Genomic DNA, 24,972 nt, shown 5'->3' with positions numbered 1-24,972 from the left:
AAACCAAGAGTTATTGAGGAGAAACTGGCCTGTGTTGTCAGTGTAGGCTAAACCTTAGCCTTCGTAGTACTTTTGTTTGAACTGTTTTGCTTTATCTTCTTGTTTTGTTTATCTTCTTCTATAGACAGACCTAATTTGCTGTCATAAAGGATGCTTTTCTCATGAGATGATACTCTGAAATAGTTACAGTCCAAGACAAGGGCAGGCCCCTGAAGCATCATTGCTGTGTGCATGTGTACATGGGGTGGTCTCATTAATAGCATTTCAGGGATTTCCAGTTACCTCAGTTTTCTAGTTCCTGATAGAAATAGAAGTTAATAAGAAAAGTGCATGGTTCTGACTCTTTGTGGCTGCCAAAATACTTGTTGGAACATGTGTTTTCACATAACCAGATAGCAGTAACAAGCAAGCAAGTTACAGGGAGCAAAACAGCTGTGAGCAAAACTTAGTTATCTGGGGCTGCTATTCTCTGTGATTGGTGAGAAACTCTGAACTCTTTTAACTCTTAGGAGGCTGGCAAGAAAGGAAAAGAAAAAAAAATCACGCACACACACACTAGATGAAGCAAAGGGTGTTCCAACAAGCAAGCTCCAACAATTTCACACATACACATACATACGTATATACATAAATATATATATACACACAGTTGGTGGATGGCGAGAAACTCCAACAACCCACGCGTTTATTTTTTCTCTTTGCCTTTTTATATCTTCTAGGACAAAGCTCTCTATGTAAGAAGAAAGATTACCTCATTCAAAAGCAAGTAAGATGTTGCAGAAGAGGGAGTTACAGCAGGATTGTTGATTATAAGTTCATAGCAGTTGTTTTATCTATTTTTTAAGCTCATTATAAGTTCAAAGCAGTAGATTTTTTTTTAAAAAAAAATAGAATTATATACTCCTAGTTCATGGTCTTACTTTATCATTGTGCATACCTGTGGCCTCATCCTTGGACCTGCCCTAGAATGAATGTTTCCTTGATCATTAATTTGTTCCAAGCCTATTTTTCTTCCTAATGCAGTTTACATGCTTGTAGTGCGTGAAAGCTCAATGTTCCTTTTAATGTAGCCTTTACTTACTATTCTATGAGCAGGGGGCACATTCCATTCTTGAAATTAACTTTATTATACCTTTCTGGCAAAACAACTAAAACCGTCTCCTTAAACTTTCTATCAGTTATTCTAAGTTCCTAAAATAATTTGAATCAAATCAGGAATTCTGTAAAACCATTAATTCATCTAAATAATATTATTTTATGAAAGTTCATCTTCATGCTGATCTGCAGGAAATTTGCCCAATAGGTGGGCTAATACCCAGGAGTCAGTCCTAATGGACTATAGGCAGAAAGGATTTTGTTTGCCTAGTCATGCCATGTCAGAAAAATCAGGACTCCATGAGAAGTCACAGCAGCAGCAAGAAGTAGCTCTGGCCCAAGCTCCTGGATTGTGCTTCTCCAGGAGCTTCACCAGGCACAGCCATGCAAAATGGTGAGCCATCTCCAGGAAGCTCATTTCCCCACTGCAGGTCGTCCTGCATGCTACTGTCCCAGTTTATCTGAAACTTTGTATCATTGATCAGCATGTTACCTTTCTCTGTCCTCTTCCCCTTTCGTTTTTAGGATGCCACATCTACTAGATACTTATTACTTTAAAAATTGACCTAAATCTGTACATGTAAGGAGGCCAATTAGCTTACAGATAGCTAGATTTTGATGTAGTCACGTTCTGACTAGCTAATGTGTTCATGTGAACAGACTACTTCCTAGCTGGATGCTACATGATTTATCTTAACTGAGTGAAGAGCCGTTTCCAAGGACTACTTTAATTCCCATTCTGGAACTGATCTTGTTTTACTCTTAGTTTTACTTTTCTCTGACCTAGAATTTGACCTTCAGTCACAGTTCATGTCTGAATTGAACTTTTGATCTCTTTGTGATTGGAGGAACTCAGCCTCTTAAAGACCCTACCCTCCTTGCCGCTTATTTATTTACTTTTGACAGTTTTAAAGATGTGTGTGTGTGTAGGTACTTGCATGTGAGTGCAGGCATCTGAGGAGGACAGAACCATGGGATTCTTTGAAGCTGGAGTTAAAGGGAAACTATCAGCCATCTGACATGGCTGCTGGGAAATAAACTTGGGTCTTCTGCAAGAATAGCAAATGCTTTTAACTCCTAAGCCCTGATGAATACCTAAAAATATACTTAACATTAATTCTTTGAGAATTTCATATTCGTGCTTTGTTTCCTCAATTTCCTTCACTTCCAGCTTCTAATTCTTTTACCTACCTATGGACAGACAGACAGACACATACACACACACACACACACACACACAGAGACATACACACACATACACACACACACACACACTCTTACTTTCCTCCCAACTGGCCTTTGGTCCTATTTTTTCTTTTTAAAAGTAGTCCATTGAATCCTGTTTGGCTGCCTGTTTGGGTGTGGGGCTCTCCACTACCACAGGGTTGGCCTGCAAATGTCCACACCCATAAGGAAAACTTACTTTCCCTCCTCCATATTAAGAATGTTTTTCTATATGGTTTAATGCTCTGTTGAGTGTGAGAGACTTTTTATGTCTTTTGACCTATTCCAGAGTATTTCCCATAATTCTTAAGAGTTTTCATCAATAGCTCTTCAACTTTTTAAACTTACGTTTTAAAAGCTATTTTGGTAAATATTTACCGATTTTTAAATAGGTATGTAAATGCATTCTGGGTTAAAGGGTAGTTGAAAATATCTTGGGTTTTAAAATAAACAGAACTTCCTAACAAAGTTCTTGTTTTAATCCTTCTTCTAAAGGGAAGGATATTTTTGTAGGTGTAATTGTGAGTCTCCCAAAATTCTAATTTTATTCAGTGAACATTTATTGGATATCCAGTGCTTACAGTGACTTCATTTGTTGACACCCTGCCTGAGTGCACAGGTCTCGGGCTAGTTGGGGACACTTAGATAAAAAGGTTGTCATTCACTTTCCAGTGTGGCGAAGCAGAAGGAAGTTCTAAGTATGAATTAATGCACTTTAGAAAATGGTGTGCTGGAATTTAAACCTCATTTTGGGAATGAGGAAAGTCATTTAATCTCATGGAAGAACGAGGAAGAAAGAGCAGTTAAGTCTTTGAAAGAGTTCAAGGGACGCAGTTGGAGTTACAGAGTAGACTCTGTGTGGGGAGGAGGTAAGTGTGCCTTGTTGTTCTGGATGGTGTGGGAGCTAGATGCTCATGGAGGTTGGAGCTGCAAAGAATTAGAGGATGAGATTTTCAGTTGGTGAAGAATTCCCAAATAGGAGTTTACTTGCTGTGCTCTCAGGAACCCATAGGCTGTGTCAGCCAGAGACTGACACAGCCCACTTGATTCCAGCTTTTGATAGAAGAGTAGCAGAGATGTAGTAGGAGCAGAGATGCCTGAGACTGATTACAGGTGTCCTGTTGGAAAGTGAGGTTTGTGATGGGGTGGAAGTGGATCTGTATTGTAGTTACTATTCAGAAATGCTGTGGAGAGTTTCAGATTGTTTGGCTATATGGGTTAGTCCAGAGGTTGATTCTTGGGACTGTGCCATAGATTGATTTCTGCTGATGAGAAGGGTTAAGGGAGTTGAAGGCCACTGCTTGAACCTCATGACAATGTACTTTGTTTAGCCATTCAGAGTTGCTAAAACTGTACAATATTTACACGTATGTGGTATAGTTTCAGTGTTCTTTGATATTTTCCCCCATTTTGTTGTATTTTGTTTAAAAATATTGGTATCTGAGGTTAAGACCCACTAATGGCAAGCAGCTTATATTTTGAAAGATACTGTGGTGGAGGTGGAGACAGGAGGATTAAGAATTCAAAGAGCTTAAGACCATTCTCAGCTGCATAGTGAGTTCCAGGCCAACCTGGTAATGAGGCACTGTTTCCCCCCCTCCCCCAGTCTGTAATTTATATTTATATTTATGCTGCACATCCAGTGTTTAATGTTAACTTGTATGTTTGCTTTATCATGTGCTATGCTTGCTTTCTGGGGCTTATTGTTGTCATCAGTTCAGGAGAAAATTCATTGTTACCCTAAGTGCAGTTACAAGTGTATACATTATGGGAGATTTGTTACTAATGTATTTATTTCATTTATTTGTGCTCAAACTTCAGAAAAAAATACAGTAGGTGACTTTTTGTCTGACGCTCATTTTTCTGTATTTACAGTGAGAGAAATAAAGATTTTTCTCTTTGGTCTTATCCTCAGCGATTTCCAGGAGTTAAAATTAGTATTGAAAAACTGGTACATAAGCTCTTCCTTTCCAGTGTGTAGGGTCACTAGATTTTTATATCCTCAGAACAGAAGTTTTGTCTTGTGACAGAGGAGTCAGCAAGCCCCGTTGGTACTCTTGTCTCTGTCTCCCCAGTACTGGGCTCACAGGTATGGGTTGTAACTGGCTTTGTGTGGGAGCTAAGGCTTGAGTTCAGGTCCTCATGCTGTGCAGCAAGGACTTTACTGATTGTATTAGTCAGGGTTCTCTAGACTCACAGAACTTAATGCATGTCTCTCTATATTAAGGGAATTTGTTGGAATGACTAGCAGTCTGCAATCCAACTAACCCAACAGTGGGCAGCTGTGAATGGAAAGTTCAAGAATCTAGTAGTTTCTTAATTCCACAAGGCTAGGTGTTTCAGCTGGTCTTCTATATAAACTGGAATCCCAAAGAAGAAGGCTCTAACAGATGTGCTGTCAAATAAGTGCAAACAGGTGAAGAAGAGAGGGCCTTCCTTTTTTCCATTGTCCTTATGTAGACCTCCAGCAGAAGGTATGACCCAGATTAAAGGTGTGTACTACCACTCCTAGATTTGGAATTTACTCTGTCCTTGTCTGGCCTTGAACTCAGATCTGGTTGCCTTTGTCTCTTTAAGTTTGAAATATAGTTCCCACGATTGGCCTTCAATATTCTCTGAGCTCAGAGGAAGGAGAATATCTAGAGAGGTTTCAGTGGTTGAAGGTGCTGGTGTATTATTAAGCCAATTCCAGATATTTAAAAGATTTGTCCTTATGCTTCTGCTCCTCTAGAGCCACTCCTGGTACCAACTTCTGTTTCAGTTAGGCTTTCCATTGCTGTGAAAAGACACCATGGCCAAGGCAACTCTTATAAGGACAACATTTAATTAGGGCTGGCTTACAGGTTTAGAGATTCTGTCCATTCTTATCATGATGGGAAGCACAACAGCATCCAGGCAGGCATGGCTGGAGGAACTGAGAGTTCTACAACTTGTTCCAAAGGCAAACAGAAGACTGGCTTCCAGACAGCTAGGAGGAAGCTCTCTCAAAGCCTACTCCCAAAGTGACACACTTCCTCCAGCAAGTCTACATGTATTCCAACAAGGCCACACTTCCTAATAGTGCCACTCACTGGGCCAAGCATATTCAAACCACCACACTGACTGAGCCATCTCTGCAGACATTAACTTTATCCATTTTTGTTTTTAGGTTATTTTGTGAGTATTTATGTATAATTTTGTATTTTTGACAGTCTCATACATATCTAAAATGTATCTGAGCATTTCCACCTCCCAATTCCTCCCTCATACCTGTATCCCAAACTCCTCTAACATATGCCTTTCCCACCTTCATAGCCCATTGGGTCCACACATGGGCAACCCACCAGTGGTCACATCCCAAAGAAATACGTCTTCTCATTCATTAGCACCCATCAACTGCCAATAGCCGCTCAGCTCTCAGCTACAGGTAGACTCTTATGAGCCATTCCCCATCTATGCTAGAGTTGGTGATTGACTTGGTTTTCTGCAGCTACCTATAGCTGCTGTGATTCATGAATGCAGTGGCAGTGCCATGGCTGGACAGCAGCGTTTCACCGGTTTTGTATTTCTAAACACTTGGATTTCAGTAGTCTGACTAGCTTTTGAATATATCCATTTACTTCAGAAGAGGCCAGTAAGTAAGATTTCCATGAAAGAATATCCTAAGACTTTAGCACTTAAATGACAAAATTACTGGTCTTATGGTAAGCATTTTTTTTTATTAAAGGAAATAAGGCATTTTTCAAATTTACTAAATTTAATTGTAGTAATTTAAAATAAAATAAAAGCATAGCAGTCAGAGCTGTCACCAGCTATCTTGACAGCTAGAGAAAATTCCCAGCAGTGTTTGGATGGGATTTGTTCCAGTCCCTTTGTGTTTTCTTCATTCTGTTATAAAATCAGACTGAAGAAAGGTTAGGGACCAGTGAGTGGGCTTTGTCCTGCCAGTATCTATCTATCTATCTATCTATCTATCTATCTATCTATCTATCTATTTATTTTTAAGATTTATTTATTTTATATAAGTACACTGTTGCTGTCTTCAGACACATCAGAAGAGGTCACCATTACATACAGATGGTTGTGAGTCACCATGTGGTTCCTGGGAATTGAACTCAGGACCTCTCGAAGAACAGTCAGGGCTCTTAACTGTTGAGCCATCTCTCTAGCCCCTTTGCCCAGCCAGTCTTACTGCCCAGAGGAATACAGGAACTGGTGACTGTGGTGTGATGTAAATTTTAGACGACTTAAAATCTGAGGCAGCAAATTTTCTCTGAGTCAAATTCATCCTACTTAAACTAACAGTGTAAGCATTTTAGATCCTTATTAATACTACTGGCTTTTGCATTTATTTCCCTATTTATTACTGTGTATACATTTGTATGTGTCTGAGTACACCCAACCCAACTCAGATATCGAAGTCAAATGATGGCTTGTGAGAGTTGGTTCTCTCCTTCCACCTTGTGGGTTTGGGGGATCCAACGCAGGTGGTCAGGTGTGCTGGCAAGCACCTTTCCTTGCTAAGCTATCTGGTCAACAGGGAAAGTTCTGTTCCATTCACCCCTTAATTTATTGAAAATATTTGTTAAAGAACTGTCTTTTGTCTAGAGAGCCACTCTTTTGGGGGTGGGGGGTTAGGAGTTGGGGTGGTGTAGGGTTTTCTTGTATAGCCCAGACTGGACTGGAACTTGTACACTTTTATTCTGATACTCCTGCCTCAGACTGGCAAGCTGAGCATATTTCTCCTCCTCCTCCTCCTCCTTTTTTTTTTTTTGTAATGCAATTAACACTGTCTTTAGGAGTATATGGGGGTATTTTGTTCTTTGTTCCAGTGTCTGGCTGGGCTGTCCTTTGAATTTCACATTAATTATATCAGTGAGCTTGGATTTTTTTAAAATCACTTTAAAAAATCCATCTGTATATTTCTTGGGTTTGTATTTCTATTTATCTAATTTAATTTTTTGAGGTGGCATTGAAATATATTTATACTCTTGTTAATGCTTTTAGGTGACAGTTGATGATTTTACTCATTTCATAGTGGCCCTTTTTTGTGTTCTTGAATACAAGTCCGAAGTGTAGCTTATAAATTTGCAGGCTACCTTATAAGGAAATGATGAAGCTATGTATCTGAGCAACTAATTAAGGAGAGGCCTTAATCTACACAGAAAGTCCCTAATATGTGGTAGCTGGACCTGATGCAAGAATGCTGAATACATAGTAGGGACTGCCTTCAAAGTTCATCTTTCCTTTTGCTAGTGACATGCTACTTGTAGTTAAGCTCAGCTACAGTATTCGGTGTCACTGAACATATTTGGCAGGAGTACTTGTGATATTTTAAAGCTTATCAGAATATAATACATTTTAAGTCAGGGAACACTTGTATTCTTTTGTTATGTCAAGAGTTTCTAAAAGTGAAGGTACAATGTTTTAGGCTTACTATTATCTTTTTTGGTAGATTTTAAATTTTTGTCGTATATGCTAGATTCCAGGTATTAAGGTTGCAGTCATTTGCTCTGGGAGTCTGTTGAACAGGTGATATTGAAGTACAGTGAGGGAAAGTATAGATTCTTCTGGTCATTGTTCTCTAGAGTTTCCCTACTTCTCCCAGTCTGTATTAGTGTTTTCCAGAGAAACAGATCCAATAGGAGATGATGACTCTGGAGCTGGCTTAGATGCCAATAGGAGACTTAACTTGCTGAGGGTATTGTCTTAGCTAGAAGGCTCAACAGACAGGAAGAACCTTTGCTCCAATTCAAGTCCAAACACAAGAAAAGCCAATGTTTTAGTTTGGGGGTCAACAGGAATGAAAAAAAAGGTCCCCAATTTAGTTTTTTGTCCATTCAAGTGTTTAGCTGGTTGGATAAAGTCTGCTTACATTGAGGACAGCAGAGTCATTCATTATGCCTACCCATGTAAATGTTACCCCAGACCAAGAATATTCTTACTGAAATGTTTGTCCAGGGCCAGTGAGATGGCTCAGCAGGTAAAGGCACTTGCACCTAAGCCTGGTGACTTCTGTGTGATTCCCCAGGAGCCACCTGGTGTAAGAGAAAACAGTCTGTGCTGGTTGTCCTCTGACCTCCACATAAACACTGCTATGTGCTACATGCACTCGCACACTTGTACTCATCATCTATCTTTCTTTCTTTCTTTCTTTCTTTCTTTCTTTCTTTCTTTCTTTCTTTCTTTCTTTCTTTCTTTCTCTAAATATGTGTAATGAAATTTGTTTTAGGAAATGTTTGTCTAAATATATAAGTACCCTATGGCCCAGTGATACAGTCAAGTTCACATACAAAATTAACCATGACTCACATTTGACCTTGTCTAAGATTGATGTACCATATAGTTAAACTGAGACTGTTTTACTCTGGAAAAAGACATTTAAACTACTTGTCTTTCTAATACTCAAAGAAAATAAATTTCCCTTAGTAAGACCTTTAGGAATTACTATATCACAATCACCCTGACTTGCTGTTACATACTCTTGGAAGAGCAATCCTTTTTTCCAAATAGAGGAATGAATGATCAGGCTGAATCATTTATTATGAGACAGTTGGACTTTGAGACTGTTTTACTGTAATAGCTAGAATTTTTGCAAAAGCTAACTGCTTTCTGTTTTAACTCTGTCATTAGTTTGTTTGTGCTTGGTTGGTTTTGACAGTACATAGAAACATACCTAATATTGAAAGTGTAAAATCCAGTATGAAGCTCTGCAGCTTTGGAATGGCTCTTCTAACTGTACAAATGTTTGGGTTGAGTTAATTTTGTGCACTTTAATTTTTTTTTCACTTGAAACTTTTAAATGAAGTTTTAGTAAATTATTTATCAAAAGATATTAAAGAAACAAAATAAATTCTTTTAAAAATAAAATGGTATTTGAAGTGGCTAGTTTATGGTGGAAACTTTATTTTTAAATCTTTCATGATGAATGGAAGATTCAACTAGACCTTCCCTAAAGTCCAGCTATAGTTAAGACCTGTGTGTGGAATCAGAGGTGTGTGCTTAAACACCTCTGGGACAGACTGTTGACATTTCTGGTTTCTTTTTTCTTTTGTTTATTTTTGAAACCCTGTCTTAGTAGTCCAGGTGGGGCTCCCCCTCAATGTATAGTTGAAACTGTCCCTGAGCTCTTGGTCTCCCTGCCTGCATTTCCCGAGTGCTGGGATTAGAGCTGGGATAATGGTTGTGCACCAGCACATAAGGCCAAATTGGATTTGCTTTTCGTTTGCTTGTTTGTTTTTTGTTTTTGTTTTTGTTTTTGTTTTGTTTTTGTTTTTGTTTTTTTTTTTTTTTTTTTTTTTTGCTTTTTTTGAGACAGGGTCTCCCTAGAATTCCTGGTTGTCCTGGAACTGGTTGTCCTAAGCTGTCTTCAAACTCAGAGATCTTTAAGATCTGCCTGTCTCTGCCTCTGAGTCCTGCGATTACTCCCAGCCTCAGATTATGACTTTAAGTCAGACAGATAGCAGCCCATCTTTAGCAGTTCAAGAACTAGAGGCAGAGGAAAGCTCTGCTGTCAGAGTAACAGAGTCTGCATCCTCTTGTCAGCCCTGGGATATGTAGGGTAGCTGTTGAATTTCTTTTTAGACAGATATTCCACATGTCCTAACAGTGTATTTTTTCCTCGCAGGCTCAGATTATTCATCAGCATGGTTACCTGGTAATGAATCATTATGGCAGGCCACAGCTGTTCCATCTAACCATCGAAATAACCATCTCAGAAGACACAGCATAACGTCTGATAGTGGAGACACTGGAATTGGCACTTCTTGTTCTGACAGCGTGGAAGGTAAGGTAATGGAGAGTGGTTCAAGAGACAGATCTGAAGACTATAAGGAAGTGCTTAGGCTGCTGGTAATATTCAGTATTGCTATATATTAAATATCAAATTAAATTCTGATTATATTCCATTTTCCCCTGCATTAAAAAAAGATTTTTATTTTCATTTATGTGTATTTTCAGAGCACCAGTAAAGTTAATTATAGATGAAAGTGATTTTCCATATACTTCTTACCCCACACATATACATCCTTCCTTATTATCACTGTTCAACCAGAGTAGTACATTCATCGTAATAGATGAACTTGTATTGCCACTTATTGTATTACTTACTTTGTGTTGCTATGATAAGATTCCATGACTGAGACAGTATCTAAGAGAAAGGGTTTACAGTTCTAGAGGGTTAGCATGTATGAAGGGGGAGCAGAGGTTCTGGGCAGTAAGCTGCTAGAACAGAAGCTGAGAGCTCACGTCTTGAGCCCTAAATAGGAAGCAGAGAGTGCACTGGGAAGGGCTGGAATCTTTTGATACCTCAAGCCTGTTCCAGTGACTTATTCACCCTCCTTTAACAAGACCATACCTCCTAATCCTTCCCAAACAGTTCTACCAAGGATTCAGACATTTGAGCCTATGGGGACCGTTGCCATTTGAATGTACCACAATTGCACTTGGATGGTTAATTTTCATTTTACCTTCAGAGGATTTTGAATTATCCAGGAGAATTTAACTGAAGTAGGAAGACCTGAGTCCTAGAATCAGGTTTATTATTTTTTTTTAAAGGAAAGAAAAACAGTCATATGAGGATAAGAATGTGAAAGATACTTCTAGGAATGATCAGATTAATAACTTAAACAATTGTTAGCATATGGGCATATTGTCCTATCTTTACTCCCAGGACTTGAGAGACAGAGGCAGGCAGATATCTGTGAGTTCCAGGTAGCCAGGGGCTACATAATAAGTAAGACCTTGTCTCTGTACCCCGAGTGAATTGTTAAATTTGTTAGAAGGCCCCAAGTATCTAAACCCTAAATCAGCATATTGACCCAAGAGTCCTTAGAATGGCTTGGGTGCTGCAGTTCCAGGTTTGTTGTGAATTGTCACCACTTATATCGCTTATGTCTATGCAAATCAGCAGGGAAGACTCACCTTTATTTCCTTGAAGGTTTTAGACTGTGTAACACCAGGATGTTGGGAAGCTCTTTTCTCTGAAGGCCTTAGGCAAAAGGCATGGAGTTTTCTGGCAGCCTATGGCATCCTTTCCTGGTCTCTGTCTCCTTTTCATGTCCTCTTTGTCTTTAGATCTTGCTCTTTCTTTTCCTTATAAGGTAAATGCATTTGAAGGTACCAGTCAGTGGCATTTGTTTCTGCCTAATTCTATCTGATATCTTCATTTTGATTTCATCTGCAAAAAACTTTCAAATGAATTCATATTTACAGGGGTGGGTGTGGGGGGGAGGACAGACAGATAAACAAGAGAGAGAACAATTTTAGTGTATCTTAAGTATGATATGACATTAACAGACACTTCAGTTCAGTTCATGATGTTTTATATACCTTATGAGGTTAAACAGAAAAGTATAAAAAGTGCTAGAGAGTAAACTAAAGCAGGGGCACTGGGCTTGAAAATTTTATCAGTGTTTTTGGTTATTCTCATTAATAAACTTTAAAAGTTATAGACATCTTGATGTGGCAAAGATAACAGAACAGGGATCTAGAAGTTGCCCTATGAATGCTCTGTCTTTTTAAGGTTCTTTTAACATTTGTGCTTTAAGCAGCTTATTCTCTTCCTCAATATTAGAGGTTCTAGTATAATGCCTTCTCAGATAATAAGATGAAATCTAGAGAGAAATTATGTAGCTTTTAAAGGTTTGACTTAAAAACTCAATAATTGTATAGTGAATTCTTTAAGCTCAAAAGAATATTATGTTAATCAGAAAATTATAGAAATTTCCAGCTGGAAGCCTTCTTTCCTTAGTTTAGCTAAGAGAACTTTAAAAATATCTTCTGTATATCTCAGGACTTGTGAAGACTGGAGTGCTATTGTCTTCATAATAGTGACTACATCTGAACATCCTTCACTGAGAAGACTGTAGTTTTCATAATTTCCCAAAACTCTTGGATTTTCCTCTATATTATTATTGTTTTTATTATTATTACCATTATCATTGTTATTATTATTATCAAACATCTATTATTACTTTGTGCTTTCACTTCCAACCTACTTCATAACTGTAGTTTTGCTATTTTAATGAATTGTAATGTAAATATCTGATTTGCAGGGTACTTGATACCGCTGAAGGTTGAGAACCACTGACTTAGAAGCTAGTGTTATTTACTTATTCTTTCTATATGGGTAAAATTGTCAAGATGTGAAGACAGGGCAAGTCAGGTAGAAATTTTAGGAAGGATAAGGAATTTGAAGAATCGTGACTCCAAATGAGATAGAACTTATAGAAGACTCAATATGCATAACAGAAGCATAGCATTTCTGTGGAAAATGAATTAGAATTGTGGTTTGAATGGTGAACTTTACTCTAGTGGTTTGAAAGAGAATGGCCTCATAGGCTCAAGATGTTTGAATACTTGGTCTCTGGTGGTGCTGCTTGGGTAGGGTTAGGAGATGTGGCCTTGTTGGAGGTATGCATCAGGGTTAGGCTTTGATGGTTTAAACTATGAGTCATTTCCAATTCATGCTCTCTTTATGTGGCTGTGGTTTAATATGTGAGCGTTCAAATTTCTGCTGCAGCCACCTTGCCTATGCTCTGCCATTCTGGACTCTCATCCCTTTGGAACAGTAAGCCCAGATAAACTCTTTCTCTTATAAGTTTCCTAAGAGTGCTTATTTAGTAGGAAAGGCTACTGTCTTTTTTGATTTAAAATTGATTTTTAGTGTATATTTTCTCTTCTGAATTGTTATGCCTTTCATGATTTCTGTTGCTGGAAAACAATTGCTGGGTTGTGGTTCCCCATGTTCTTTGGAAGTTGTTTCCAAGTCCTTTTTCATTATTCAATTTGCTTCATGGCATATCTTTTTAGAATGGCCTAAAAATAACTACTATAGAGAATTGCTGAATGCTGAGTAACCTTGTGTGAGAACACAGCTTATGGATTGATGTTTATATACAACGTGAGCTTTAAAGTACACTGTTTGCTGGGTTGTTTTATAACAGTGTCATATGAAAGGGATGTATGTGCTCTACACACTTAATTCTTGGTTCTGTAAAGTGTCATTTATTAACCAGAAATCTGTATTTTTATTATTTATACAATTAATCTAAGCTTGCTTACCTAGTTTTTCTTCTTTTTTTTTTTTTTTTTCATTATTGGGGGTTGACCTAGGGCTTTGCACACATTAGGCAATGTCTGACCATTAAGCTATGCCCACAGCTAATATACCTTTGTTCAACATATACTATGGTGTTGTGTTCGGCCAGCAGATCACAGCCTGGGTTTTAGCCTGGAAAGGCATTTTGGAAACCTGGAAGAGAAGAGGGGCTAGGTGGCAAGAGTAGGGAATGAAGCTAAGACAATATTCTGATCAAAGCTCAATTTTACTATTTCTAGACACTCAGTTATAAAGGAAGGGGGAGGGAACCCGATTTCTCGCCAAACAATCTCGGGGTCCAGTAGCAGGACGAACACGTGTGTGCCTCCAAGCAGCAAAGGCAGGGTCCAGCAGTAGGCGTGGCAGGACGAACGAGCAGGTAGCTCTACCCTTGAGCAAGCAGGTTCAAGCAGGTGGGGGAAGGGAGACCACATCTCCTCCCATTAGTTAACAAAAAAATAAAAAAAAGAAAGGCTGGCCTGAGGCAGAAAAATTATTTATGTTTAATAATTCTGCCTGAGTTTTAGGGCTAAAGAAAAAACCTGTTTCCGTGGGATTCCCTATCTTTTCTAATGGTAAACTGTATCTGGCTAAGACTGTCTTTATTATCTTAGTAAACCACTAACAACAGAATAGTGTTGGGCTGTAGGCTCTGACTTTATAATGCTAATTAGTGCTGAATAGGTAACTACCTGGTTGCATTTTAAGTAGGGTGTTGGAACCCTGGCTAAGTTTGATTAAACAAATTTGAAATACGCTTTATTAAGAATAACACTGAGTTGATATTTCTCCGAAATTTTGGATGACAGGCAGGGAAACAGGGAGAAGGGGTAAGACCTGCTCTTTAGTACAAGGCCAGTTGGCTTTTTTATTTGGGTGGGAGGCAGTGAAGGGCTTGCCCTTTCGACAGTACGGTCTCCAACCTCTCTCCCCCCTATTAATTAAGTTTAAATAGGCAACGCTTAATTGAGGTGAATAAAGGTATGTTTTAAATACTGTGCATGGAAATGCACTAAATAGTATATATGGGGATACAATTTTTCTCTTTTGTCTTTTAAGAGGTTAAAGTTTAAAATTTTACAATATCTAACCTTTTGAATTAATAACTTGTTGGACAAAACATTTAAATATTTGGCTGTAAAGGGGCAGTGACTAATTGTACTTTTAATCATTTTTTTAAGGAACAGTTGTAACTAGAAAGCTTGAAAAGTTATTAAGAGTCACACGTGTATAATTTATTTATTTATTTATTAACTAGAAATATGTATAAGCAATTGTAAATTTGAGAATTAATAGTATTTGAGGGACGAACAATTTTAAGTAATTATGAGCTCAGAGATATAGCATTGACTATGATTGTTTAGCATTTTAAAACACCATCTACAGCACACAACCAGATTATTTGTGCTGGGAACAGGGGCAACTGTGTGTCTTAAGACTTTGTCCCACAGCAGTTAGTTGGGCCCACGTGGGCCAACGATCGGCTGGGAGGATGAGAAAAATGACTTTACAATAATGTTTTTTTTGGCCAAAGAATTGTCTTGGGCACAACTAATTTTTAATTACCAATTAACAACAATTATAAAAGCTTTTTTTATTTTTTGTAAAACCTTTTGTAGTAAACTAAAACACTAAATAATAAAAGGATACTGTCTCTGAATCTTTTGGGTGAGAGCAAGGATTTAAGGTAAACTTCCCTTGAGAAGCATTAGTTAATAAAATATTTTTTACTTAGGAAACAATATATACTGAAAGATTAAAACTTTTGGCTTTTTGTAAAGAAGCAGAAACAATAAACATTTTTTTTTTTTTTTTTACATAATGTAAAGCTACATTAGCCATACCTAGAGGCAAAATTTTTTAGTGATTACTAGTTTACTAGAAGCAAAGATCTTTGAATTTAAGCATTATTTTAAACATCTGAATAGATCTGTAACACTGTTAAAAAGAAATTTTCTTGAACACAGCGAAAAACTTTTTTAGGCATTGTTTGCAAAACAAAAGAAAGTCCACAAGCCCCTCTGGGGCTGCCCAGAGCCCTGAATTGACTCAAAGGTAAAATACTTTTTAACCTGAGCATCAATCTTAAATTTGCAATCAAACTGCAAGCTGCATTCAATGGAACAATGGCAGTTTTAACCATAATTTTTAAGTTTCTTGTGTAAGGTTAGGATAATACCTACAACTTTGGGAAAGCAAAACCTACGTTTAAAACAATTTATCACCTTTAAAATCAATATTAGAAGCATTACTATCATATTACGAAGTTTGGATGTCAATTAATACCAATGAATACCTATTAAAGCAAGCTTTGATGTTTTAATAAAGAGGCATTGCTTTAAATCTTATCTTAAATTTTACTATTTAGGATAGGAATCACATTAATCATTATCTAAACTAGAAATATCTTTAGAGACCCAGCCTCTAGGGCTGCCTTAGGCCACGTGTTGGAAGGACTCTAAACTTGAGTTATCAAATTTAACATTAACCATCTGTAGCAATGTAACAATTATTAATCTTAACCAACAACTTGTGAGCTGAATGTGAAAACATGCAGAGCACATTTTTAATAAAAAAGAACCAAATGAAGCAGTTAATTTTAGACCAATCAGAATATTAATTTTTGTAGCTACAATCATAGAATAAAAAAGCACTTTACTATTGTCAAACATATTAATCATGAACCATTTATCAGATTCGAAACTAAGAGGCTGTGCACTCGCTGTTTTTTCTTAAAACGAATAGTTTTTCCATCAGGGGCCCTCCTGCCACGTGTCTGGTTTTTGGCTGAAACACGTGGCAGCTCTTGGCTTTGCAGATAAAGTTTTTTATACCATCTTTATTATCTAACATAAAACATAGAACATTCATTCATACAGACTGGACACGAACATACATGAATTGAACACGAGAACAGATTCGTGCACCAGACATTAAACAAGACACAAAAAGGGGGCAGAGTACTCTTGCTATTTGGGACAATTTCCTCCCTCATGATGCAGTTTTTATAACTGCGGCAATCTGCCTGATTATTAATTTCTTTTTAATAAACCCTTTCCTTTCTCACACCTAACAATGTAGCTTTTTCGAGCCACGGCCTACCGCCTGTGCCTAGCTCCTCTTAAGCTTCACTGCTGAACCTAAGTGAACCAGCGCTCGGGCTTAACGCTGTCTCAGCTTAGCCCATACCTTCTCCGGTATGAATTTCCTTTATCCTTTAATTATTCCATGGAGCTCCAAACCAGCAGTATCTCTTCCAAAAATCCTTTGCCGTTTCTCAGCCCCATGTTGGGCGCCAAATGTTGTGTCCGGCCAGCAGATCACAGCCTGGGTTCTAGCCTGGAAAGGCATTTTGGAAACCTGGAAGAGAAGAGGGGCTAGGCGGCGAGAGAAGGGAATGAAGCTAAGACAGTATTCTGATCAAAGCTCAATTTTACTATTTCTAGACACTCAGTTATAAAGGAAGGGGGAGGGAACCCGATTTCTCGCCAAACAATCTCAGGGTCCAGTAGCAGGACGAACACGTTAGTGCCTCCAAGCAGCAAAGGCAAGGTCCAGCAGTAGGCGTGGCAGGACAAATGAGCAGGTAGCTCTACCCTTGAGCAAGCAGGTTCAAGCAGGTGGGGGAAGGGAGACCACACTATGGAACATGCATACAACAACCTCTAGAGTAGTTAGCTCCTTTTTCTAGTCAAGGCTTTTTACTATAACTTCTACTTGAGAAGTTCCTCCCATGGCATATTGTCATATTAATTTTTTAAATAATATATATTTTGTTTAAGTGTTACCGAATGTAATCTGAACTTAAACATTTCAAATAAAACATCCCACAAATTATTTTAATAAGTTTTCTTCAAGCCTTTTGTTGGTGATATGTCCAAATAATACTATACTGCGTCTTATAATTCAGAGATTTAACCAATTATAATTTACTTAGGGACTAATTTATTCCAGTCATTATCTATACTAACTGCCAGTTAAATTTTTGAGTATAGATAAGACAACATGTAATAGTTTTCATTTTAATTCAGTGGTATATTGCTTTAAATACTACATGTGTCAAGCCAGTCAACAAACACTGAACTGTCCCAAACAAATGGCATAGCTCCTGCTAGGGGTGTGTTATTTATCTGTAAAACAAACAACAGAACCTCACTTTGTCCTTACTGTACTGTCCTACTTTTAGTAGTCAGGTTTGGGTTATTAAGAATACTTACAGTAAAGAAAGGTACAGATAGAGTCAAGTTTTTGCTTTTGCCAATTTCCTCTGGTAATTTTCTTAGGGGATGATGGGCTTCTCGAATTAATTTCATTTACTTCAAACAGATCCATAAAATTAAAGTCTTATCATTAGTTGTTTTTATTGACAGTAGGCCATTTAATACTTTGTGCTCTGAGCTCATTCTGTATATTCCTATGAGAGGATCATTTGATACATTGTTTTCATCTTACAAGCAAAGTCTAGGGCTCTCTCTGAGGTAAGAGTTTGCTTAGTCACGTATTTGCTTAGCTGGCACTTAGTGTCTCCTGTGTGTTAGAGCCAGTGCTATCGAATTGTTAGAAAGGAAGCAGGTATTTCGCCTGATTGTATATCTGTGGTCGAGTGGAGAAGTCAGCAAGTATTGTAATGTAGGTAAGCAGTCTGCTGAGTGAAGCAATGCTGAGAGGTAAGGACAGATGTCGTGCAGCAGGTGGCTGCTGAAATGTACAAATATCTGTCTTGTGCATTACAGGAGAAACTCACAGAATGATGTTTAAGCAGAAGATGGTAGGTGTTGGCTGGGCAGGCTTAGGGAAGTGCAGTATTGGTGGAGAGATCAGCTTGATCAGAGTCTGGGAGAAAGAAGTGTACTGGGCTTTATGTACTAATGTGAATGATAGATCATAGAAAAGCTAAATTGGATGCCAAGGGAGTGTTGGTGTATTTGAATAGCAGTTGATGGTAGCTTATTCATAAGAAGAGACAGAAGCAAGCAGCAAATGAAATCACTCCGGTGATTAAAAAAAGACACCCACCCACACCCACACACCCAAAGGAAAAGGAAATCCAGAACCAAAAAATCCATACCTTCTCCTGCAGCCTCCTGTTTTTTAGACAGGGTCTTATGTATCCTCGGCTTGGCTTGAACACAATATGTAGCCAAGGGTTTACAGGCATGGGTCTTCAGTACTAATGACTGTGAGATATCACAGTGCTATGCTCTTAACAGGAATGAAAGTATCTTCTATAAGCCAGGTGTGGTAGCATTCATCTGTGTCAGTCTTGGAAGCCTGAGGCAGGAGAGATTGTGAATTTGGACCAGAATGGGATACAAGGAAAGTTTAAAATAAGCTTCATCTATATAATAGCTAGATCTTAAAACCAATTGAACAGAAAAGCGTTATATTTTGCAATATAATGTATTTCATATATGATTAAAATTTTAACTGTGAAATCCTGGGGTAAAATCTACCCATCTTAATTGAGAGCAGTTTAGTAATGTGTCCAGAGGTTCAGTGTTCCAGTGGTGGAGCTGGCATTCCCCCCTCTCGCTCTACATTAAACCCCCACATGCCTATGCCTGCAAAGATCATAATGAGGAGGAAAGAAGGCTGCAGTGTTGTCTACCAACATTAGATTGAGAAACGGCCCAGGATTCTATTCTGAGGGCTATGTTTTGTTAGCTAGCATAATCTGAGAGTCCATTCTTTAACTGCAAATACCTGTAGGTCAAAGCATGTACAAAATATTTTAAAAAATGTATCTGAAAATACAGATTACTTTAAAATATTAATTTAAAAGGAAGGTATTATTTGTGGTGTAAAATGTTTTCTCCATATGTTACAATACCCTATGATTATGGCATTAGCAAAAAGTTTAAAGAAAAATAAAGCCTGTTATTATGAGTGAAAATGATTGCCCTGTGATTAAAGTATTATTACAATTCATATTGTCTAGTTATGCTACTACATTTTAAACCAGAATATTTTGATTTGAGATTTTATTTAATTAATTAATTTATTTATTTTGGTTTTTCGAGACAGGGTTTCTCTGTGTAGTCCTGGCTGTCCTGGAACACACTTTGTAGATCAGGCTGGCCATGAACTCAGAAATCCACCTGCCTCTGCCTCTCGAGTGCTTGGATTAAAGGTGTGTGCCACCACGACCAGCTGAGATTTTATTTTTAACTAAAAACTTATGATTATTATTAGTTGGATCTATGACAGAATTTTTTTGTACTTAATTCCTTTTTGTTATAGGAAGAATAGATCAGAAAAGATGCAGAGGATGGGGGAGGTTCTATATAAAAGAAGATAGAATCAGTGTGCTCACAGATAAAAATAGTACAATTTTGAAACAGAAAGCTGAGATTTTTGTTAAAACGTCATAAATGGTATCTGAAGTGTAATTCACTTATATTAATAGGTTATAGTGATGTTCTTAAATGGCCTTAGTGGCCATCACTGGCTCTTTTATGGTTTCCTGAGCATTCAGACCCTGTTCTCTAGTTTGTAAAAGCACTGCTTCCCAGATAGTTTCAGATTCCACTGAGGAATTTAGATGTGGGCTAGATTACATTGCAATAACTTCCATTTGAGATTTGTGACTACAGTTAGGTTAGGTTTCCTGAGCAAATAATATTTTTAGAAGTTTAACATAGTTAACTAGATCAATCTTTTGCCCCAGAAGTAATAGTCAGCTCCTACCCCATATGTTCATGATATCAGATATTTGAGGTCCTGTTTATTCGTGTGCTATATGTACATGTTAAGGATGTGTGCACGTGTATAAATAGACTAGCTTCTGATTTTTAGTTTTGACAGTAATGAATTCTAAGTGTTATAATAAGTTATTGTAAGTTTTAAGATAAAATACTTAAAACTGTGAATATTGGTTATGGTTGAACTTGGAATATGTAAGCTTGAAGACTTTAGAACTGAGTCATATCCAGGGGAATGGTGTTCCCATGAATTGAGCAGTAGAGTGCTGGTTTAAGTGCTGTTTATGAGGCCCATTTCATGAGGACTGCTCATATTCTACTGGTGTAAGAGTGTGTATTCCAGGTGACTTTTTTTGCATGCCAAGGCTTGAGACTTCCTAGTAAGGAACTTGTAGGAGCAGCTTCTGTCTTGAAGATCCTACTCTACACACAATCTGGTGGTTGCATTCGGATTTGTAGTGGCTTCAAGGGTAGTGGTCAGGAAATAGCCCCGCCTTTTCCTCAAGCATCTTATAAAGCATAGAGTGCTGCACACCTGTAATGCTGAGAGGGGAAAGCAGGAGGTGAGAAATTCAGGAGCATTCTTGATGACATAGCTAGGTTAGTGCTTCCTGGGTTACATGAGACACTTTCCCAAGCAGAAGAGACATTAAAAAATTTAATCTGATGAAGTGGCTTTTATCACCAATTGTTGATCTTTTATGCAATTGAGAAATACCAAGCTACTGAATGCAGACATTGCTAGTCCCCAAGAGGCAGCTAAGCCTGGTGATTAGGTTTCAGTGTCTTCAATATCATGGAAAGTAGACCATCACCTGGTGTAGTATTCACACTTCTCTAACAGTGTCCTGGAGATATTTCAGTCTCTTGAGAGTCATAAAAACACTTTGTAGAAATATGGCTCCCTGAAGAGAAATTAAGACCTCATGGGAAGTAATGTGAAAGCCACGTTTTCCTTGGCTGGAGGGGATGGTGAGAAGGCTCATCCACTAGGTTTTAGACATGAAAGAGCATAAAGGATGAGAACAGATAACGATGACCCTGGAAGCCATTGGGTGTAGTCTACAAAAATCTCAGTACCAGGGTTGGACCCAAGTGATCTAGGAGGCCACTTAGGCCCCTGGTAGGATACAGTCATTAACTATTGGCGACTCCTCAGCACTGATGGAGCTGTGTTGCTAGAGACTTCATATATATTGGTCTCAGGATGCCAAGAAATCAAGCTGGAACTGAGATGGAAGCCTCCTTCCCACTCTTCAGCTCTAGTGTTAGACAGGCTACAGACTCAAGAGTTACAGAACTGACAGGCAAGGCAAAATGTGCCTCCTGGTGCAGTAGTGGCATGTCGATAATAAGGGAGCATGCGCTCTCTAATCAGTTTGTAGCCCTGCCCCATTGGAAGGAATCCACCATACTACCATACTACCATCTTGGTCAAAATTCTTTGGCTGGGGAGGTCATGGGCTCTAGAGGGGAAGTTGCTGCTACTTTTCTGCAAAGTAGACATGATGTATCCATCAATTTGTTTTAAAAAAAACTGTGTTTGTATCCATAGGTTAAGTGCTACTGTCAGCTTTGGTCAGAGAAGCCCCTGTTTTTACAGTAGGTAGCAATAACTGCAGAGACTTAGAACTGGTCAGAGTGATGAGAATAAGGGACTACTAAATGCTCAGCTATAACAGAAATTCTCTATTACCTACTTCAAGGCTCAGGGAATATTGCAGATGATGGGTGGAAAGGATGTAAGAGCCAGAGAAGGAATGGAATGGGTCAGAACAGTCTTCAGAATCTGACATCACCATTGCCCTCTCTATCTCATAGCTGTTGTGGTTCCTAGCACAAGACCTGTGCAGGATTGTGCCTGCAGCATTATGTCATGGGTGGAACTAGGAAAAGGAAGAAGGGCAATGAACATCCCTGCCCAGCGCTCTAAGCAGCTAAAGGTAGCTAGGGGATTTGGGCTTATTAGACACCACTGTTCCCTGAGCTCAGATCACTGTCCAGTTAGGGGAGGGAAAGGCATTTTCTTCAGTGTGGTAGCACTGTTGAGGAGTGTGTGTGTGCTCTGTAAATATCCCTCTCTCAGAACCTTACAGCAGCAACCCTAATGAAACTCACTTGCCCATCAAGAATAGACATAGGCAGGGCAGTAGAGGATGACTCTGGTGGGAACAGAGAGAGAAACGGGGGTAGGGATAATGTTTGAAACTATGCTGCCTTGTTTCTGATAACTTTCAAGGCATAATAATACTAGCAATTTCCTCATTTTGAGGAATCACGTCAGAAATACACTGAGAAGCCACACTCGGATGTTTACTTTTGCATTTTGCATTTTATCTTATTTTAAACCTGCTGATTGAAACTGACTTGGCAATCCTTTCTCATTGCAGATCATTCAACTTCAAGTGGCACGTTATCTTTCAAGCCTAGTCGATCATTGGTCACTCTTCCCACTGCCCATGTGATGCCATCTAACTCCAGTGCTTCAGTTTCCAAACATAGAGAATCTCTAACATCAGATGGCTCTAAATGGAGTACTAGCCTCATGCAGACACTGGGAGACCACAGCAGAGGGGAGCGGGACTCCTCCCTAGACATGAAGGACTTCAGGCCCCTGAGGAAATGGTCATCTTTGTCCAAACTTACTGCCCCAGATAACCGCAACCACAGTGGCATTGCATACCCGCAAGAGCTGAGGAATAGCTTGGAGATGACAGGGAAGGGCAAGCCTTTTATGTCCCACTTAAGGACCTTCGGGCCAAGTTGCTTACATGACAGTATGGAGATGCTTAAGCTGGAAGACAAGGAAATAAATAAAAAGCGGTCATCAACTCTGGACTGCAAATATAAATTTGAGAGCTGCAACAAAGAAGACGTCAGAGTGTCTTCCTCTGCTCTCAGGAGACAGACTTTAGACATGACATACAGTGCCTTACCTGAGAGCAAGCCCATTGTGACAGGCTCAGAGACTTTTGAGTCTCCAAAGTATTTAATGCTGGGCCAGCAGGCAGTAGGTGGAGTTCCCATTCAACCTTCTGTGAGGACTCAGATGTGGCTAACAGAGCAGTTACGGACAAACCCATTGGAAGGCAGAACCACAGAGGATTCTTATAGTTTAGCTCCTTGGCAACAGCCACAAACTGAAGAGTTTCAGCAAGGAAGTGAGACGCCAATGCAGGTAAGGCTCAAAACTTAGTGTTTGCTTCCCTCCAGTGGATGTTTTATGTACTGCAGCAAGTATATGCCTGCTACACAAGTTAAAAAAAAAAACGTTAAGTGCTGTAAAATTGACACACTGTGTTTAGAAAAACTTACAAATCCTTTGAGATAAATTAACTTGATAGCCTTAAACATTGTACTTAACTTGGCCTTTACTTTCTCTCTTGTTAAGTAGGCATAAAAATTAAACACATTCAGTTGAAAGAAATGTAAAACAAACAGAAGCTGTCATGCTATCATAGAAAGGAAATTGATTTGAACAGATAGGCCGTGGACTTTTTTCTGACCATGTCACACTTAGAACCTGGATATTTTTCTTTTTCTTCATAAGTTAGTTTTTCATTTATTTTTAATCTGCATTCAAAGTGTTTATTTCATTATAGGATTTTCATACAGTCGTCTTCTTGGTCCTCTGCTTCCCCTCAGCCCGGTTCTGTCCTACTGCCCCTCCCTTCCCCACAAGAGCCCTTTGCTCTGTCCCCCTCCTTACACTCCCTCTATATACTCTGCCTTCCTCTTTATTCTTCTCTAGCTTAGCTCTTTCTAGTTTCACAACTAGAACAAGAATTCACATGATCAAGATTTCAAATCTAGATTAACAATATGAGAGAAAGCATGAGGTATTTGCCTATCCCGGTCTGGCATGCTTTGATTACTGTAGTGATTTCAAGTCCCATTTGGTTTTCTGCAGAAGTCACAATTTAATTTTCCTTTATGGCCAAATGAAGTTGCATTGTGTATATGTACCACATTTTCTTACATGCTCACAGGTGGATGGATCTCTAGGCTGGTTTTATTTCTAGCTGCTATGAATGTTAGTAAACATGGGAGTGTACTCATTTCTGTGATAGGACTTTCTTTTAATAGACTCTTTGGGAACTTAGTTTAGTGACAACTCAGGTGTCTTTTGACGTGGCACTTAATTTCTTTCTTAATTTCTGGGCCTTCTATAAAATGAGAAGGTGGAACCCAGTTCTTTGTACTATTTTGATAATGCTTTCTTTGTATATGAGCATACAAATCAGCTGTAGTTTTCAAGAAATGAATGGAACACCAAGATTTATTGAATTAGTTTAAAGGAACTACTTTATGATAATAACCACATACAGAGAAAGATGGTGTATTAATCCCTATTAGGTCTGTGGAATAATATGCTAATAGGGCAATTTCTTTGTAAGATATGCACTAAGGAGAAAGCACTCAGTTGTGAATCTTTGTAGAACACAGTAGAGGGAGGGAGAAGACAGCTAATGGAAGCTCCCGTATGACTTAGAGCAGTGATTCTCAGCCCGCGGGTCCCAGCCACTCTGAGCGCTTGAACGGCTGACGGAGTCACCTAAGACTATTGGAAAACAGACACATTATGATTCATAAAAGGAGCAAAATTATATGGTTGGGGGTCACCACAACACAGGAGACTATTAAGGGGTCACAGCATCAGGAAGGTTGAGAACCACTGTGTGCCATCCTGTGTACTATTCTGAAGCATTTTCCTTTGTGGTTGGAGAAAAACGATTTGCCTTTGGTTCAGGATATAGTTCACAACAGTCTTGGCTCTTTTCTTTGCGTTTTGATACCTCACCCATAGTACCCCAAATTGTCTCTGTAGGGTTGTGATAGTCTTGGCCTTGTTCAGGAGGGACTGTTTCACTG

The 24,972-nt window shown here is 38.7% G+C and overlaps 1 protein-coding gene and 1 long non-coding RNA gene across 4 annotated transcripts in view; one reads left to right on the top strand and one right to left on the bottom strand.

Moving 5' to 3' along the window:
- Cep85l (centrosomal protein 85L) overlaps window positions 1-24,972 on the top strand; it is a 109,879-nt gene that overhangs the window by 10,826 nt on the left and 74,081 nt on the right. For 2 of the 3 annotated variants that reach the window (XM_021174136.3, XM_021174133.3), the window contains exons 2-3: window positions 9,926-10,084; window positions 22,491-23,278. In XM_021174136.3, coding sequence (XP_021029795.1) covers window positions 22,565-23,278 — 714 coding nt within the window. In that variant the 5' untranslated portion in view covers window positions 9,926-10,084; window positions 22,491-22,564. Of the gene's footprint in view, window positions 1-719; window positions 767-9,925; window positions 10,085-22,490; window positions 23,279-24,972 lie in introns of all 3 variants that reach the window. The other variant, XM_021174135.3, reaches the window with a different exon arrangement.
- Window positions 11,233-18,654, bottom strand: LOC147002641 (uncharacterized). The gene is made up of 3 exons (XR_015048418.1): window positions 18,468-18,654; window positions 16,589-16,776; window positions 11,233-11,391 (listed from the first exon to the last, which is right to left on the bottom strand). It is a non-coding gene; the product is annotated as an uncharacterized LOC147002641 (long non-coding RNA).

Source organism: Mus caroli, unplaced genomic scaffold (assembly GCF_978045245.1).
Source record: "Mus caroli unplaced genomic scaffold, Mus_caroli_1 scaffold_9, whole genome shotgun sequence".
NCBI lineage: Eukaryota > Metazoa > Chordata > Mammalia > Rodentia > Muridae > Mus > Mus caroli.
Note: the sequence above shows the minus strand (reverse complement) of the source record. Positions and strands in the feature narration are given on the sequence as shown.